Raw genomic sequence first — 19,382 nt, 5'->3', positions numbered from 1 at the left:
CCTTTGCCTCCACTGACTCGTCGAGATCCTGCTTATACAGCCCAGGTGCTGCTGGCCCTTGTGAAAGTACTAATACATCAAATAAATTGTAAAGACCCTATTTTGTAGTGACTTTGTTCTTATGTGTACACGTAATCACGAAATAATTTAATTTCAGTGCTCTTAAGCATGAGTAAATGCTCTGTTGAATCATTTCTCAGAGTATTTCTTCTTTTTGGGATTAAATTGACTAAGTACAATAATTGAAATGGACTTAATTGCTAGTAGTTTATCAAAATATTTAATTAAAAGCAAATTTTAGGGCACAAGTTTGCCTGGCTCTTAATATGTAAGAATCTTTTATAATTTCAGCCACTTCCATCTGGGATTTGCATTCATTGTCTCTATTCCTCATATTTCAGTACAATCTTTTAAAAATGAAGCTTACGGATGGAACTCCCTTGTAAATCCTGGGTCTTGGATTCAGGGAGTTAGACTATTCAAAAATATACTTAAAATTATTTTTAAAACTCTAGTGTCCCCGTATTTTTGGGTGGACGACTGAAATCTGTTTGGGGTATTTGCTTCTATTAAAAACATTCAATTTACCTCTAGATTTTTCCTATTAAAAAACAATCATAAAATCATAGAATCTTCATGGTTGGAAAGGACCTTTGAGATCATCGAGTCGAAACAAACAGACACGCAAAAAAACCCCTACAATCTCTGCCACTAGAGCATGCCCTGAAGTGCCAAATCTACATGTTTCTTAAATACTTCTAGGGATGGTGACTCACCACCTCCCTGGGCAGGCTGTTCCAGTGCCTGACCACTCTTTCAGTAAAGTAATTCTTCCTAATATTTAATCTAAACCTCCCCTGCCGCAACTTCAGACCATTTCCTCTGGTCCTGTCATACAAATAAAAGATTGTATTTGCACACGCTTCTTGGAGGTACTTTAGAAGGTAACAGTAAAATTCCCTGAAGATTCATGCCTTTATGCGCTAGCTTGAGGCCAGACAGAATGTTTTCTTATAATTGTTTCTCCTATATACAAGATGCATTTTTGGGACTAAATATGAAAATGAAAAACAGAAAAAAAATATTTATCATGTGCTTCAGTAAGTGGTTGTATGACAAAAGGCTGCATTATCAGGCATATGCATAAAGGGACTTAACTAATGACACCTGAATGCTTTTTTTCTGGCGTCTTATAACTTCTTAGTAATCATTTGTGTTTTTAGAACACTGTGCTTGAAAAGACCTTAACTGGGATGCCTTGCTAATGGATCTGAGTTCATTATTGCCAGGCTAACCCACTGATACCCTAAAAAATTCATTTTCATACAACATGATTTATTAAGTAGTTGGGAAGCAGTTCTAGGCACTCCAGATGACCCTGATTAACACAGAACTGGAAAGCAAGCACTAGAGGTATAAAATACTATAAAAACACATAAAGAATATATACAGAAATTAATATAATTTTGTGAGGGAGGTTGTATGTATATACAAACACACCATTTTTAATGCTTCCTCCTGCCTTCTTGCTTCCTCCTGCCACTACTAAGCACAGCACTGGTGCATCAGGGAGATGCTCGTCAAATTTTATGTGGCCTAACCTTTACAGAGAAGGCTTTCTTAGGCAAAAAATCTGCACATATCCTAGGAAACTTCTTTGTTTACATGACCTCTGAAAACTGGTCCAAACCAGTTCCTCTGTTGATTTTTGGAAAGTGCCAGTTAGAGGAGATTACACAGTCTGAAAAAGAGCAGCTTCTCAAAATGGAGGCTTTTCTTATCTTTGATACACACCTGGCTCACTGTTAGCCGTGACTTCCTAACTTGGATGGCACCCACTGGCCTATAAATTCGCTTTCCTCCTTGCCCAACACACTTCATGCCTTTTGCACCAGAGGAAGTTCATCAGCACTCTACTTTCTTGCACCTTTGCTACAAAAAAGATTCCTGGATAAGTTTGGTCAGGGGAAACTTCTTATGAATGTGCATTTACAATATAGCCATGCAAACATAAAATTACACTATTTCTTAAGGTATAAGGTATACAGATTTTTTTGATCATTTGCAGTCTGTGCTAACTAATCTTTGAATGCTTATATAATACAATAGTGGTAACATATATAGTTAACAAATACTCTGTATATTACATACATATATATAGGTAAACAGATAAAAAAATACAGTTACCCTTTGGTGCTGCTCTTTTTTCATGTCTCTCCGGCTTCTCTTTATGAATTTCTGAAAACAATGCAATGTAGAATTATCAATATTAAAATAATTTTCACACATGAAAATATCAGATGCATTCACATAATAAAAAATAACTAAGTGCGTCAAATATTTTAGCAGAGACGTGGTTTTATCATTTGCATATTCAGAACGATATACAATAAAGTTCAATTTTACATATATATGCAGACAATATATATGGACAAAAATCATAACATTAAATGACTTTAATATTGATTCTGTTTTTAATTGAGCAATACAGCTAGTTTTAAAGTCAAGCTGGTCTGTAACAGCTATACAGTAAATTGTTGGTCATAATACAAAAACCCCCATGCTTTTACTAAACATTTTTCCTGTATGTATCTGGAGTTGTTTACCAGGATTAGTATTTTATGTTTTCCAAATTACCTTTGGAGGGTAAAAAATGTTCTTTTTACTTCATTTTCTAAATTTTTTTAAAGCTCAAATGCTCAGTTGGTAGCTCCAACACACAATAAAAGTTAGACTCAATGCTGTATACAAATTACAGAGATAAAAGTTGCCAGGTTAGGGATCGTTGTCTCGTGAGGATGACTCATTTTAATCATGCTGTATACCAACGCACTGAGAACTGCCTTGTTAGAAGAGGAAAGTGATACAGTATTTTCCTGTCCTTGCTATGCCATCTCTTTCGAACAAAATTCCTCACTTGTGATGTTGATATTAAATTATTGCTATGTACCTCTGCAACCAATTTTTTCCTACTGTCCTTATTGTGCCAAAACCAGGATAATTTAAAGAATGCAAAATGCTGAATTTGAGAAAATGCAAAGGAGAACTAAATCAAGCTTGCATAGCACTGTTTGCATATAGTGGTAGAAATTTAAAGGGCATTTATTATAGATGCACAATAAAGTAATTAAGACTCTACAGAGTGTCTGTTTTATGGGATTGGGCACGTATTTCCTACAGTAGGAAACCGATATTAATTACTGGATCAAATTCAGCTTTGACAAAAGCACATGCAAGTCTCACTAGACTCTATGGGAGGTGCCTCCTTGAATTTTAGGGTTAGATTTGGTTAGATTTGATCTGCAGGGTCTAAATAACAAGAACACTGACCCCAAAATTAATCCAACAGAGAAAAAGTTGTGCATATTACATATCAAGTCTAAGCAGTTTCTTTAATGCCTATTGAAGACAACTGAAATATTCCACTTATACCCTTAGTTATTTGCTCAGATTGTAACAGGATGCACATTGCCGAAGAGATACAGTAGGAAATGGTATTTTCCCTTCCCAAGACTCTGATCTTTGCATAGGTCCTTGAAAATAAATAGAGAAAGTTTTTATTGGGTAGCATTTGCCATCTGAAATAATGATTATGTCTGGTTTGCAAGACATGTAACTATTCTGTGGCATCAGCCTATGTTGTCTTCAGATAGAGAGAACATTATATCCCTGAGATAAAGGGTAATAAAGGCCAAAATACATATTACTGTTAGGCACTTATGTATGGCAGCATAACTAAGCTAATTATAAGATGTCATTAAGCTAAAAGGACTTTCCAGTTTTAATCTTGTTCTTTGCAGCCTGGGTGTGTGGTTCATTTATTGTTCTATAAACCTCAAAGGTAGTGATTAGGAAGAAATCATGCCCTATTGATTTATTGTATTTCAGCTGAGCCTGGATTATTCTTCTTTCTACAACTATGTGAGGATTTCTTTTCTATCAGCTGAGAGAACCTAGTTGATGGATTTTCAAACTTTTCCCACCTGTACTGCTTAAAAAGATGCATAAACTAGTTTAGGTAGCATAAGTGGTAGGAATGGTGCAAGATGAGATGAGCCGGAGGATTGCTCCCTGAGTCTGAGCACACATGAGCAGCTCTCCACGCTGCTGCTCCAGACTGCTTCCAAACCCTGACTTAGTGCATTTAAAGAAAGCTGAGTCGCTTCCTCTGCGTTCCAGCATACAGCGGACACATACCTCACCCAGCTGAAGAGGTCATCCTGCACACAGATGCAAATAGGGCCCACTAAGCGGTAAATCACATTCTTTGGGCAGTCTCATCTACACAGACATATATTCCTTGCTTGCCTTAAGATGCCTCAGCTGCGCTGGGTTCCCACCGTCTATTATGTGTCCCACTACAGAAAATAAGCCTATTTTTCTTGAAAAAATAAGTATAAACCTCAGTTATTTCTAAAAAAAGGCTTTTAAAATTACAGTGGTTTTAGGGAATTTCTTATCGCCAGTTTGACTGCAAAATATATATGGAGCAATGACAGTAGAGCTGCCCGTCTAAACCAGCCTCACACTGCATCAACGGTGAAGTTTACTTGACACAAATACTTCAGCAAGGTACACAAAAAGATATTTTCTAGACAGCTGCACCAAGAATCTCATCTAACTTGCAGCCACAATTAGGATACCGTCCATCACAGAAAACCCTACACAATTTCCTTGAAGTGAAATACATCTTCATAATACATAAGTGTGTGTATATATGTTTTTATATATTGCAAAGGGTGCCATCATTATGATCTCTTCACAAGCTCCCCATTATAGTTTGAACCATCATAAAAAATTGCAGCCTGGAACACATCAATTCTGATACATTACGATCTAAATTTTCCCAGCACAAATAAATCTAGTCTCAATATACGCTGATCTTGATCAATTTACAAGACAGAAAATAGCGACTCTTTGCTAACACCAAAATATTTAAAATAAGGAAACACATTAGATTATTGGAGATATTTTTTTTCTGCGCAGAGAGTTTTGATACTCTCTGCTTCATCTTTTATGACAAATAGCTTTAATTTTCTAGTAATCACATCATATCTTATTGCTGAGTTGACAGAGTGGCTATAATATCATAGAAGACTTACATGGCCAGTTTAAAGCATGCAATTTATCTCTATCAATGTGACACATTGTTAATAAATCCTAAATATTATGAATTCATGTTTAGAAAAATGACAGAATCAAGGAGCAGCAAGGATAATCTTTGTCACCACGGCAACCATCCTGATTCTTTACGAGATGACAGTATGGTTTATTAAATTATTGTAAGGGAGTACGTATTTTAAAAGCTGTATTTCATTGTTTGTTTTCTTCAGTTATCAAGCAGACATGAAAAATTATCTTTCCCCGTGCATTTCTTGGGTTTTGAACAGATAAGTACTTGATTTCCTTAAATATGGATATTGCTTGACGCCAGTTTCTCTAGACCTCAGGTCTTGTGCAGATATACAGAACATGCAGGGTGATTATTTTAAACAATTCCAAGAAGGGAAGCTAGTAGTCTCCTACTGACCGTATCAAGAGGCTGAAAGGAGATATGTTCAACTATACTGTTAGCAGGCTGATATATTTATGTACTGTTGACCCAAAGCAGGCCCTCACAGCCAGCAGAGGATCAGTATCGCAGTACTGAAAATCCCTGCTGAACATGCAGTTTGGGCACCGGCTTCCCCCACCTCACCCAGCTAATTTTCATTAACAGCACTTCACCGTGTCTGATGACAGCCCAGCATTGAGGGCACACTACAAAGTCCAAGCTCAGGGAAGATCCGGGTAGGAGAAGGAGAAAAACATTGCAGTCCCCTGATTGCGTGGTGCAGCACTGTGCGGGGTTACAGCAGCGAGAGCCGAGAGGCGCAGCCCGTCATGGTAGGGCATGGGGACATTCTCCTGGGTCCTCAAACAGAATTCCATTCTTCGTCTGCTCTCGTGTTTCCGATTTTGATTTTTTGTTATCTCCTTTTTTAACATAGTAAAATATATAGCATTATTCTTAGCTATTTTAACTGTATTATATCACGGTAACACCTATGGGCCTCAGTCCACATGAATTGCTTCAGGTTCCACATGAGTTATAACACCATATGATATCCCATCTCTGTAACAGAGGAGTTCGAACTTTAAGAGGGCAACATTTCTTCTCTTAGCAGGAAAGCACAGGCCTGCATCTTGCTTCATTAGAGGATGAAGCGGTGAGCAGCAATATGGCATTGCTAAAACAGCTCCTAGACCTCACCTTCTGCTGAGTTTCCATCTTACGGATGAAATATAGCTTAAAAAAACCCAATAAACCAAATACAAAATGTCAATGTTACGAGAGGCAAAGTGAGAAAAAAAGGGATTACTGTCCCCATCTGAAAGACAAGAATGTGTTACTCAAGGTAACCCAGAAAGTCAGGAAAAGAACTGGGAACTTAACTCTGATCCCTGAAATTCAATATTATCGCCTCATGCTTAAAGCCAGTGAGTAGTGAGGATGCAACATAGGTTTAATGTATCTACTCTTTTAAAGGTATAATTAAACTGATGGAATTTCACTTGAAATGGTAGAATGGTTCTTTCTAAGCAAATTTTACCAGTCAGTTGTCTTTTTCGTAATCTTACAGGTAACAGCGATATACACCTCCAGTGCTATGACATTCTTTCTTTTATAAATATCCAAGAGTGAAGAGGAAAATGAGTCCTATTCAGAGTACTAGTGAAAAAGAGGTTAATGATTTGCATTTGAGCAGTCAAAACCCTTACAGCTATTGCCAGCAATTTAATGGAGCTATATCCTTGCTAGTTTATCAAGACTAATTAGTAGCAGGCAGCTGATTATCCTGAAGAGTTGGTGGAAATAGATACTGAGGGCAAGGCAAGAGTGAGTGGTGTTAAGAGCTTTAGAAGATGAGAGGGATGTCATTTCTAATGTGTTTCTAGATGCTGTCTGTATGAAGAATTGTAATCAACTCTCTTGCTGCTGGGATCCTCAGGAGAAATTTGCAATTGTGCAACTGATGTCTATTTTTTAATCGAGATAGTACCAGCCGGTGAGGGTGACAGTTATCCTTGTGGGGCTAGGAGGAGAATAAAGGAACTTGTGCATTAGAGCAACTTCTAGCTAACTACTAATACATCATGTAGCTGTACTCTAGAGGAAAAAAAAAGAAACAACAAACAAATTTTGCAACACGAAAAAAACACAGTGAAAAAAAAAGAACAGGAAATATTTAATTGGGGAATTAAATTGGTGTATTATCTCTATATCCAGGAACCAAAGACAGTGTAACAGAAGGCTTTAAGTTCAGTGCTGGAAAGTCTGAATGACACATATGACTAATTTAGGTGACTTCCCTTCTAGCGTGCTAGTAGCACAGTCTGATCCCCAGTGTTTTCTTAGATCTTGTCCTGTTCTGAGGATTCATAGCAACTTCAGGTTGGGGTACAGAATACCTTTTCCTGAAGTCATGTGTCTAAGATCTTTCTTGAAAATGTGACAGGGGATGAATTGCCTTTTACGGATGAGAATGCTGAATGGTTTGTGCGCTCACCCAATGTGTGAGATACCAGGCCACAGTGCCTCTTAAGTATGGTTTCAAAATTGTTTATCCATCTCTTTGGAAATCACAACTACAATTTATAGCATTTAGAGCATACAATTTTTCTTTCGTGTTTTGCAGAATTATACAGCATCTCTTTCATTTGCTGTTAAGACTACTTTTGACAGAGGTCACAGAAGACCATTTCTCATTCTTCTTGGTGAAAACTCTGTGCTCTGGTGTATATTTACCCAAAAACCCACGTTGTTCTAAACTGTAAACGTTGCCGTGAAGTGACGTTGATTGGTCCTAAACCTATTCAGCAAAGCTCAGCTACTTTACCTTAGTTGCCTTTATTCTCTCCACTTGATACTTTGGCATTACTAGACAGCTGTCAGTGATACAGAGAACATGACCCTCAGATAATTCTGAACAATTTACCTATCTTGAGTAGCACACAGCAGACAAGTAGGCTTTATATATTCTCCCAAGAATTCAGGGCTTTAACATGGCCTTCCAGATATATGTTAAGCCTTATTTATAATGCCAGAACAGGACAAAAATAAATAGATTAGATTCCAGTTCAAGAGATATTAAATTGTTTCCACGCTATTGTAGTTTCACTGGTCTATAATAGACATTCATTGTAGGTGACCTGCTGATATCTTCATCATCTTGCTGAGGGGTAATTCCAGGATGATGTTTTATCTTACTTTTATTTTTACAAGACTATACAGAAAGGCATTTTCAGAACAGTGTGTAGGAACAGGAAAACAACCCAGCCCGTGTAAAGATTTCATTATAAACCACTCTTTCATAATCTCCAACTTCCTAACCTGAGCTTATTCCACTGCTCCTTTTCTCTTTATGTTCAAGACAATTGAGTATGTATATATTTTTCCATACTGCTGTTTGAAATAGCTTTCCTTTTGCTATAGAATAAAATAGCTTTAGCAATTAATGATGAGTAAATCATTTTATTACTAGGTACTTACTAAAACAGTTTTATCAGAAAATCCATGATTGGTGTATTTGACCTTTCCCCTTTGTTTTTATATGTTTGGGCTTTTTTGTAAATCTACCAGGGCTGCTTAAAAACTAAATCCTGCAAAGTCTTTCAATACAAAATTTCTTTCAGCAAAATAGGAAAATATTTGCTTTTCCTGAAAAGCTGAGATGAGAGGGAGTTTGACAAGTGTCCCAAGGTTGAAGAATTAGCTGTAAACATGGGAGCTGTTATATACTCTCTTAAGATTTGTTTCTTTGAGATAAATCCAAAAGTTGTACTACATCTTCCACCAGGAAAAAGGAAATGGTTCTGGGTAATTCCAACTTGAAAGCCGCAGTTTACCAAGGCAAATGGAACTTGACACAGTGCACAAACACTTGTTTTCTCTTCTTTCTAAAGCCTAACTGCTTTCATGTTTTGGGTTTACTTTTCCCTCTGTTAAGGTTTCCATTTACAGCAGAAAAATAATATCTTAACAGAAAGTTTTTTAAGGGGAGGAGGGTACTTGCAATTAATTAACTAATTATTTAATTAACTAACTTTCCTGTAAGCAGCAATGGCACCCTTCAGGAAGACTGTATGCGGACTGTTTTGTATGGAGGAATTTTAATGACTGGGCTTTTGAAAGAATTAAAAGTAGAATTTACTAAAAGATCTTCAACCCTAAATATTCTTACATAAAAGTAATTTTTATTCCAAGAATATAAATACGTTAAGACTTTTTTTCATTACCAGATTGCAGTTCTGTAGCTTGGTTGTGAAATGTAAAAGGAATGCTGATTACACTTCGATTAAAAAACAACAACAAAAAATAACCACCAAAGCCCCCAATCCAAATGAATCAGAGATAGAGCCATGTGATCAAAACCAGATTTTTCTTTTCTTTCTGTGGAAAGTAAAATTGTCTTGACATGTTTCTCTTTACGGATTCCACCCTGCAAAGATGTTATTGGACCAGTTTTAAATTATTTTTTTCATAATAAGTTTTATCAGAGTCTGCATTTAATTGAATGTAATTTTATGCAGAAAAAATGCAGACAAAAATTGTAGACCTCTAAACAGAGCAAAATTATATATACGGTAATACATAAAATCTCTAATCTTTATCAGCATCAAAGAAATCTTTTCCCATATAAAACTATTCAATAGGGGTTTTTTTGAGAAAGCAGGAAAAAATGGAATAAGGAAATCACAAAACTAACCACGGCTCCCCTGCTGAGCTTTAAAAACATCAGCTCTGCAGATGCTGCCTCAATGTATTAATCTGCAAATATACATTCCTATAAATTCAATCACTTCTAGATCCAACTGATTTTTTTTAGGGGCCTGTCGTGCGGAAGAGAGACACTGTTTCAGTGGGTCATGAGCATGGGGCTCCACTTGCTATATCCTCTCCTTGGCACAGCAGTAGCTGTGAGGGGTTTTGAGTTCTCTCAGAAACTCTCTCTCAAAGTTTTCTCTGTATCCTTTAAAAGATAGCTGGCAAGTTTGGATTAACGTGTTTCAACTCCAGTTGAAACTCAATCACTATTCTTCAATAGGCAAAAGAACTATAATTGAACATTCCTATTCTCTAGTGGTATATAGTTTTGTTTCATCTAGATAATACGGAAAACGTTTTCTTTACATTATAAAATGCTATTTTATAGTAGATATGCTATTACGGTATTGATCAGAGTAAATAAAACAAGATGAGATTTTTAAAAGAATGTTAATAACAGAAACGGATGCCACAAAAATGCAAAATGCAAAAAATGCATATCTGGAAAAGCAGTTTAACATCTGAGAATTGAATCAATCAATGATTTTCATCTTTTAACACAGGGTGTACTTTACACAAAGGTACACAAAATGCTTTGTAGTAAAGTGTAGCCTAGGGAGACAGTGAAAGCCTTTTAGAGAGATCTATAATAGCAACTCATACACAAAAAAGTGAACATTACCATATGGCAACACAAAAGAAACTGAATTCAGAAGGCATTACCAGTACAAATAGATGTATACTTTAGGGATGAATGGAGCTGCATAATTAATTTCTAAGTCACACACATAACAACCACACCAGCAACCTAGTTTTCAGGTTGGATCTATGGTACTCTGAATTTCTTTTCTCTAGTCCATTTCCCATTTTTCGGTTGGAAACAGTTTTCTGAACTTGAATATTACCTCCAGAAAACCCACTTGTTTTCCTGATTCTTCCAGATTTGTTACTGTATAACAAAAAGGACTTCAAAATGATAAAAGATTATGTTCTAATTTCAGCATTCTGCCCAGAAATAGTTAGTTGCCATATCAGCTACCAATGTGAATTTTTCCAGTTATTCTTCTGATATAAACTATAATAATAAAAATATTATTCATATGTAATTTATAGTTATTTTGAACTTTAGAAAACCCTTTTAGTAAAGAATTTTAAGTGTAAGAATCTTAATAGATTCTTATGTTTAAATGCACCTGGTAGCATCTTAAATATCCTAAGGTACTCTGTAGTCATCAGCTACCCTATAAGGGTGTGCTTCTCCCATAGGTCCTGTGTCATTTCTGCCAGTCCCACGCTGCATCTGAGATACCGTGTGGTATCTAAAATGGCTCTAGTCTGCTATGTTTATTCACCTGAATCCTGCCCAGTGTGTTTCTGTTGTGGGACAAGGTTTTTGCTTCACGATACGGAGTTAAAAGTAAAACTTCCGAATGTGTACAGGACTTCTTTAAGATAACAGATGAGTGGGACTAATTGCTTTTTAACTAATCACGTGGGAATTTAGGAAAGAAAAATGTCTTCTTCAAAATCTTTTTATGAAACCTAACTGGTCCAGCAACTTACTGCCACGGTTGTTTTGCTCCCTAACGGTAATATTCATACTGTCTGTAGCTTTGGGTTCATAGAAAGTGGTAGGTGGATTACAGCCACGCAAGAACTGTGTCCTTCTTGAATTCAGTGACGCCATGGCTCAGGAACTCCCTGACTGGGGCAAATTTCTAGAGCATGGAGAACTATTTTGGGAAATTATCATTGAATTTTTAACAGTTCTTATATCATTCCTGAAGCATTTGCATTGGTCACTCTTGGGCAGCAAAAGGGACTGCTGTCTCATCTACTGGGTAAGTTGGACTTTTGGTCTGATCATATATAACTGGTCTTATGTACTTAATAGATAAAAAAAATGTGACAGGCATTAGAAATTGCAGGACTAAAACCTGAAATATTTGTCGGTATATTTTCCGCTACCCTGTGTGAATACCAGAATGTCAGAACCACTTTCAAATCCAAATCAGCAAATCTGCTACCAGTCTTTAAGCAGGTTGTTCCTGCCTCTCCCCTTTCCCAAACAAAGCCATCATAAACGTTTGCTTCATCACGTTTAAAAGGAGATGTAGGAAATTATCTGATCTGAGAACCTCTCCTTTTGGGAGCATTTTGTTTGTTGTTGTTAGCACAGATTAATATCCAGATCTGAACAAACAAATAATTTGTGTTGAATAAATTCTGACTGTCTTAACCTTGGGGCAGAGAGGGAGTTAATGGGAGCGAGTGTCTGGAGTCAGGTCTGGGGGGACTGCACCTTGGCCAGAGCTGTTGAGAGTAAATCGGTGTAACTGATTGTATCCTTAGAAGTTGCCATGCCTTTTAAGAACATAACGTGCCTGTCTTCAGCATATTAATAATGAGCCTGATACTCGGGCAACAATATTCTGATTTGAACTTAAGAAAGAAGGATAAGGTGCTTTGCTAAAAAGTTTATTTGTAATTAACAAAGTTTCTCGCAACCTTTAACAGAAAATTCTGTTGTTTGTGGCTTCTTGTTTTAATCTATGATTTTTTAACTGTATTTTTCAAAAAAAAAAAAAGTTTTATAGCCAAGTAAGGAGAATAGAATCATTTCATATAACTATTGTATACATCTTTCTATCTCATACATAGGCTAACTCACAGAAATTTAGAGATCCATCTCTACCTCAAGGAAATCAAGTTTCTTTTGATTGTTGGTATAGAATAATCTTATGCCAATAAAAACCTGTGTGGTGATGCAGAGATGGTTAACAGTGTCATGACGGTGCTTTATTTCTTAGTCGACTTTCTAAGTTCATTATATTCATTGAAATGAAAATTACATACTTAGTGACTTACTTGTGTGTGTATGTGTGAAAGAGAGAGGGAGAAAGAGAGTGTGCAAAAGAGAGGATTTAACCTAAGCCCAAATATAAAATCAAGGAAGCATATCTTACAAAACCAATTTCCTAAGCTTCAAAGTATAAAGTAAAAAACCAAATAGTTCTCACCTTGGAATCTTTTTCAAAGGTTTCCAACAACTGACTCATAAGACGACATACCAGATTCATGTTTCCAGACAGAATGCATCAGCTGTTTTGAAGTGAACTAAGATGCTACTTTAACGTTTCCATGGAACACTTGAACAGGCCAGGCTGGATGGGGCTCTGAGCAGCCTGGTCTAGTGGGAGGTGTCCCTGCCCATGGCAGGGGGTTGGAACTAGATGATTTTTAAGGTCCCTTCCAACCTAAACCATTCTGTGATTCTGTGATTCTATGAACATACAAAAAACACTGCTACACGTGCACAGCTTCTCAGGTGTATCCTGGCCAGCTAAATGAGGAATCCATGTTCAGATTTTAAATTTTCAGTTACCATATGTAAACCGGAGAGAAGTTACAGAACAGTTTAATAATGACATTTTTACCCATGGCTGACAATGCTGAAGTGTGTGAAGTTGCCTGTATTTTACAGATCATTACTTCCAATTTTTTGCACCAGGTTTCTCAGCTCTTCTCCAAACTCACAACTGATGTCAGTAATGTCCACCAAAAAATAAAAAGTATTTCTCTATTTGTCTATAACAATAATTTCTAGTAAAAAGGACCAAAATATGAGAAAACATACAGCTGTCAAATAGTTGGATTTGTCTCTGAAGGTTAAACTAACCCTGAAAAAATGAACAAGACTGTCAGCCATAACCATTGTTCTATAAAGAAATGAAGCCAAAAATATATTAAGCCTGCAAGAAACTGTTATTAGGCTTCTCAATATCTTTTGTGAAAATACTCTGCAGTTTTAGCATGTTGAGAATATGCATTGTTAAAGACAGTAAAGTCCTCTACAGAATAATCTTTTACTTCGTCACTGAATAACACGTTTTTTTCCAGACAATATCAAATGTTCACTCTTTTCCAATTATTAAAGATAAATATTAGTGGTAAGACTTGGACCAGCAAAAATAATTGCAATAAAAAACGCACTCGAGGGGCATTTTCGTCCTTTCTAAAGGATTCTGAAACTGGTATTAGTCTTGTTGTGTGTGCAAGCTCATTGTCATTATTGTACTTTTATTATCTTTGCTTTCAATTTACATCTCTAGAAAGGTGATCTTTGCTTTCTTTGGGCTTGTAATTATCATTACACTTTTCTCTGCTTCCTTCTTCACTACACAGTGTCCTTACCACTCCCCTTGAATTTTTTCCAATGTGTACCTGTATTGTGGTACTAGCAATCTTCTTTTTTTTCAGTTACTATTACTATATTCCATTATAAAGTAAATTTTTTGCTAACATTTTAGCAGTCATAAAATCTGCTAGTCAACAAAGCAAAAGATTGAAGGCTTGTCCATACACCAAAAATAGGTATGGAGATTTTTCAAAGCCTCTCAGCCTATTAATGAATACCACAATAGCTGTGGGTTAGGTCCAATACAAATACTTAAAAATTAGGCACAGCAATCGCAATGCATATTTCCAGGGTGCAATTAGATTGAGATTTCCTCTAAATATGTGCAAAAAGTCAAACTATTCATCTTCTGGAGGTGGCAGTAGTGTACTGCACAATCTCACTGGATCATTTTTTTTGTTTAGGGTGTTCAAATGCCACAAGCCTAAGAAGAGTCACCTTAAGAAGGAAAATTCACAAAGCTATAGATAACAATGCTGCGCAGAGTGGAAGGGACTTTGATGCAGAAATGGTCCTTTAAATGAAAGCAGGGAATACTACATAACCTAAAAATTTGGTTCTGATTTTGCGGATCTAACTGCTAATATTTTGATACCCAAAAAGCCTTCAAATTTGTATAGATGGTCCTCCTTTGGGTCCAGCCCTAACAGCAGCCATGTGGCAAAAATCACGGGTGCAATGTCTTGTTTTGTTTTAGCAAGCTTTTCTTCTGGAACTCTCATTTCTGGACCATAGACATGACAGCACACATTAGTTAGGAAAAGCTACTCAAAGAGATGTGCACCTTGTGCTCAGAGGAACAGATTGTGATGTCTGTGAGAGTGCTACCCACATATGCTCGTCTGGAGCCCTCTCCTCTCCTACCAGGGTTTTGCCTTCTGCGCTCATGAGCTTTAGCCGCGGGAGTGAATCTCACTGCGCCGAAGCAGAAAAGCTGTTGACGCTAGGCTTTATCACAGAGCTCTCAGAAAACTTCTATATAGGCTTAGACCCAGGCAATTCAGCTCCTTGATGTTTACACAATTTTAAGAGAAGTCTGCAAAGAGGGACAGTAACGGCTCTGAGGATCTCACGGCTGCCTGTCACTGAGTAGACACGCGCAATACTCTGCTCTGGCATTTCCAAGGGACCAGTCGGTGGCTTCAGGCCACATGTGTTGCATTTCTGTAGCCCAGAAAAAGAGGTGACAAAATTAAATATAATCAAGGCCAGATCCTAGCTGCCAGGATGAAATGGAGACCTCCAGTCATCTGGAGATGGTAACAAGTCATCTGAGGATGTTGCTATGTGAAAGCTTACAGCTATACCCAGAAAGGGTCTTAGACCACTTTCTTTATTTCTTCCAGTCAAGAAACAACTTTCTGCAGGGAGGAAAGGATGGGACTCCTTATCCTCTGAAAGACAGAGAGAAAGATCTTGAGCACACATCCAGGAAGTGGAAAAGCCCACTCAAAATCTGTTTTACTGCTCAGGCAGATGAAGCATGTTTGAATTTGTGCCTTTTCACATTTGTGTGGCTGAGCTGCCCTGTAAGATACCAGCTCTAGAGGAATCACCATCTCCTTGTCCATTTCCTTCACACCAAAGATAGAAGACTATCAGGCATTTATCTCCAGAGCAGGGCTGCGAACTTTGAATACTAAGGAAAACATTTCAAGATGGCAGTTAAATACTCAGCTCCTTGGATGGAGGACTTTCAGGTCCGAACAATCATCTCATCACTTCCAACTGACTAATTTAAGCAGCTTCAGGCTTCTTTTGATGGCTTCTCTGAATTCTATTTCTACAGCCTAGTGTCCCAATGCAAAGTGCAAGGCATGAGCATGTCACCGATTTCCAAAGAAGCAGGGATTGCAATGCTGAGCATAGTGTTGTTCATAATGTTTTTATGGATGAAGACTTCCCAGCAGTGAAGTACCTCCACAGTACTCCCAGCCTGGTCAGCTACACTGGTCCATGGTGAGTAGACACCTTCCACCCATATACGTGGCGTCCCTGCCTACAATGTGCTACAGCTTCAGACTCTGCACCCACTGTAAAATTAACGACGCATTTCTCTCTTTGGGAGAAGAGACAGGGCAATGCTGAACCTTTTGTGATTCTTACTGGTGGAGTAAAGAGATTAAATGTTTTCCTATGCTGTCTATAAGTTTTCTTCAATCCTAACATGAAGGATCATCCACAGGAAGATGAATGGTTCTTGTCTTCAAGCCTATTAATTCCTTGGATGCCCTATTGAGACTGACAAAACGTGTCGTTAAATAGAAACCTGATCCAGTTCCAATTAACTTCAGAGAAAACTGGATTGTAATCTCAGCACCAACTGGGTTGATAGATTCTTCAATATGGGCATTTACCTATTAAGAATTTGATGGATACCAAATTCAGACCACAGAGGGCTGGTTGCACGTCTTGTTATTATCAAGCTGTGCTGTATTTGGAGAAAAAAACCACATCCTAGTTTTGAAAAGCTTTACATCCTATCACCAATATCTCAAGCCTTCTCATACATTTTCATTCTGATTTAATAGAAGTTGAACTTAAGTTTTATGTTTCAGCATAACAATTTTCATGTCTGAAAAGATTTATATTATAAACCCTACTCGCTTCACTTGTCTGCTTTAAAAATTCAATGATAACTAAGTAATTTTTTCAGAAGATTCAGAAGTAGTCCTTATTTTAGGGTTCTGCATTGGCACAAGATAAAATGCTTTTATAACACCTCACCATTATTTCTCATTAAATATTCTTTATATATTATTATTTCTTAATATTATCTATACCCAGACATACGTAGAACTCATATTGGCATGAATAGAAGTCCCACACACAGGACAGCGGTACAAATAATATTTCTGTAATTCTATTGCTTTTTTATGAACATTTTTCAGATTTTCTGGGTGATAACGAAAGAGTCAAGAATTCTCACAGAGCAGCAAACAGAACAGCAAGTATTATTACTCTAGTTTCTTATTTAATGAGTTTGTTAAAACACAACTAACATGGTTAGTAGACTGACAAGTAACTAATTACAGAATCTATGTCACAGATATGCTAGTTAATTCTTAAAACGGTTGCACAATATTTGCCCTCTATAGTAAGGCAACTGACCAACCTTTTTTCAGAGAAGGTTCCACTTCACCTAAACCAAGAGAAAACAACAAAACGTCAGAGAAGGGATATCATCATAAAAAAAAAAATCACATTTTTTCTTGTCTTGGCTCATTTTAATTAAAAAAAAAAAAAAATTCTATTCTTTATATGCTAAATGGCAAGCACTCTATTCTGAGATTTTGGATTTTTCATAGCATATCTGTCTTACCATAGAGTTTTTCCTGGGTCTGGGGTAGATTCAATGTGCAGTAGTAACCAAGGAAACGTTCAAATCTGTGTTTGTGCTTCTGAATGTTAGCTTGTGACTACAATTTACAATTTGCTTGATTTTATGCACGCTTCCATGTTTCAACAAAAGGCCCAGCGGTTCCGTTTTAGCTCCAAATAATAAAATGTATATGCAGGTTAGCAATGTTGTAAATCTAGCAACACTTCCATTGAAGTCCAAGTCAAAAAATACTCAATTTCAGTGGAACAATGAGCACTTGATTGTGCTGCAAGGTGTTATTCCACCTCCACGTAGGACATGGAATTTAAAGGAGTCAGCCTGAACGAGTGTGGCAAGCGTGCAGCCTCAGCTGCGCTGACTGCAGCGCACAATGGGCAGGGAGTTCACACGCACTTACTTTTTATGCCATAATGCAGTAAGTTGCCTACTGCCTTTTCACACTCCTGGTAGATATTGATGAAATTCCACTTGGACTAAAGGCTGGTGGGGCTGAGGTTTCCAAATATTTCTTAGTGAGCATTCAGATCTTGAATTTTTGTATGTCCTACTTGCATTAACACTTACCCACTCAAGTATTTGAGAGCTTGCAGGTGTTTTGGGAGCTATGAAACGGTAAAAATGAACACTTTTCAAATTTTAGCAAGCTCTCCATATTTCACCTTTTCTGTTTTTCAACCATATGAGAGACTGGCTTTCTGCTTGTGGCAAATCATATCTCAGAATAGGATGCCCAGTTCACAGACTCACATGTAGCAGCCTATCTATTAGTATTCATATATGGTGCTGATATAAAAAGCTCATGCACGCGTTCAAAAGGTAGAAATTTGATAATATCTCAAGTTTATGAACAAACAGGTAGAAGCCAGTTTCAGTACATGTTGCTTTTTAATTATATTCTGGTATAGCAAAACAGAATATAAAACAAACTACCGTGAAATGAAGATGTCACTCCTACACTCACTGCTTGTCACAATGACCAATATGATGTGACATGATGATCCACTACTGCTCTGCTCATCACAGGGAAATACTTTTTTTTATAACAGAAGGACAGTTATTTCCAAACTTGAAATGTTAGCAGTTTACTTTCATTTATTGGATGACATCAGATGAAGTATGTTACTATAATGGCAGAACCAAAATTTATAGTAAACGGAATTATTTGCAATATGCTATCCAAAAGTCCTTTAGTTCTGTCAAAATGCTATTTTTTCTTTCCTTTTTTTTTTTCCCAATAGATTGTCCTGTCATCAATATATCAAATAAAAAAGTTCTGAGTTTCTTGTTCCATCTTGTGTATTTACTGAGGTTCTTCAGATTCTTGCTGATTAAAACAAAATAGCTATTGCCATTCTCTGAAGCAGTATCCTGACGCATATTTTGGTTGCCACTTTGAAGTCTTGTATAAATTAACGCTCTTTACTTCAAGATGTACTAATGGTAATATTTAATTCTGACAGCTTTTCTGTAATGCTACATTAAACACGAGATGAAAGCTAACAAAGAGACCAATTTACTGATTGGAATAGCCAGTAGATGCTTTATTAGCAACAACGTTCACTTTTCATTTTGTTTGACCTTCTTGTCTGTGAGGTTAAAAGCTGAGGAAGCCAACATAATGCATGTAAAACAGCAGTTAGAGCAGTTACAGAAGTCTTTACATTACAAATACCTTCATCATTGTCATCATCATCACTCCATACGATGTCAGACAGAAAAGAAATAAAGCCATAAAGCCAATCAGTGGATTCTTCCAATGTCTCATGAATGATTCTCAGTGGTTCTGTGCTGAGCTTGTTAACAGATCTTCCTGAGTGCAGAGTTTAAAACAAAAGCGGTTTGAAAAAAAAAATAATAAAAACCTCCTTCAGTGATTAAAATTAATCTTCATTTTACACAGGGCTAATTATACTACCTCCTTTAACAGAAACAAAGATTGTGAATGTTAATATTTATTATTCAAGGGTCTGAGGACAGCTCTCCTTCCTGTGCAAGACTGGTATAAACTGTATCCTACTGTACTTGCTGTTTGC

At 36.9% G+C, this 19,382-nt stretch overlaps 1 protein-coding gene across 1 annotated transcript in view; it reads right to left on the bottom strand.

Annotated features, from left to right (window-relative positions):
* The window catches only part of TRDN (triadin), a 229,748-nt gene that overhangs the window by 166,007 nt on the left and 44,359 nt on the right, over window positions 1-19,382 (bottom strand). Inside the window, exons 4-6 of the mRNA XM_074580841.1 lie at window positions 19,022-19,159; window positions 17,122-17,148; window positions 2,188-2,238 (exon numbers count right to left, since the gene is read on the bottom strand). Of these exons, the coding sequence (XP_074436942.1) occupies window positions 2,188-2,238; window positions 17,122-17,148; window positions 19,022-19,159 (216 nt within the window). The remainder of the gene's footprint in view (window positions 1-2,187; window positions 2,239-17,121; window positions 17,149-19,021; window positions 19,160-19,382) is intronic.

The sequence above is a fragment of the Larus michahellis genome, chromosome 3, assembly GCF_964199755.1.
Source record: "Larus michahellis chromosome 3, bLarMic1.1, whole genome shotgun sequence".
NCBI lineage: Eukaryota > Metazoa > Chordata > Aves > Charadriiformes > Laridae > Larus > Larus michahellis.
This window is presented reverse-complemented; position numbering and strand designations above follow the sequence as displayed.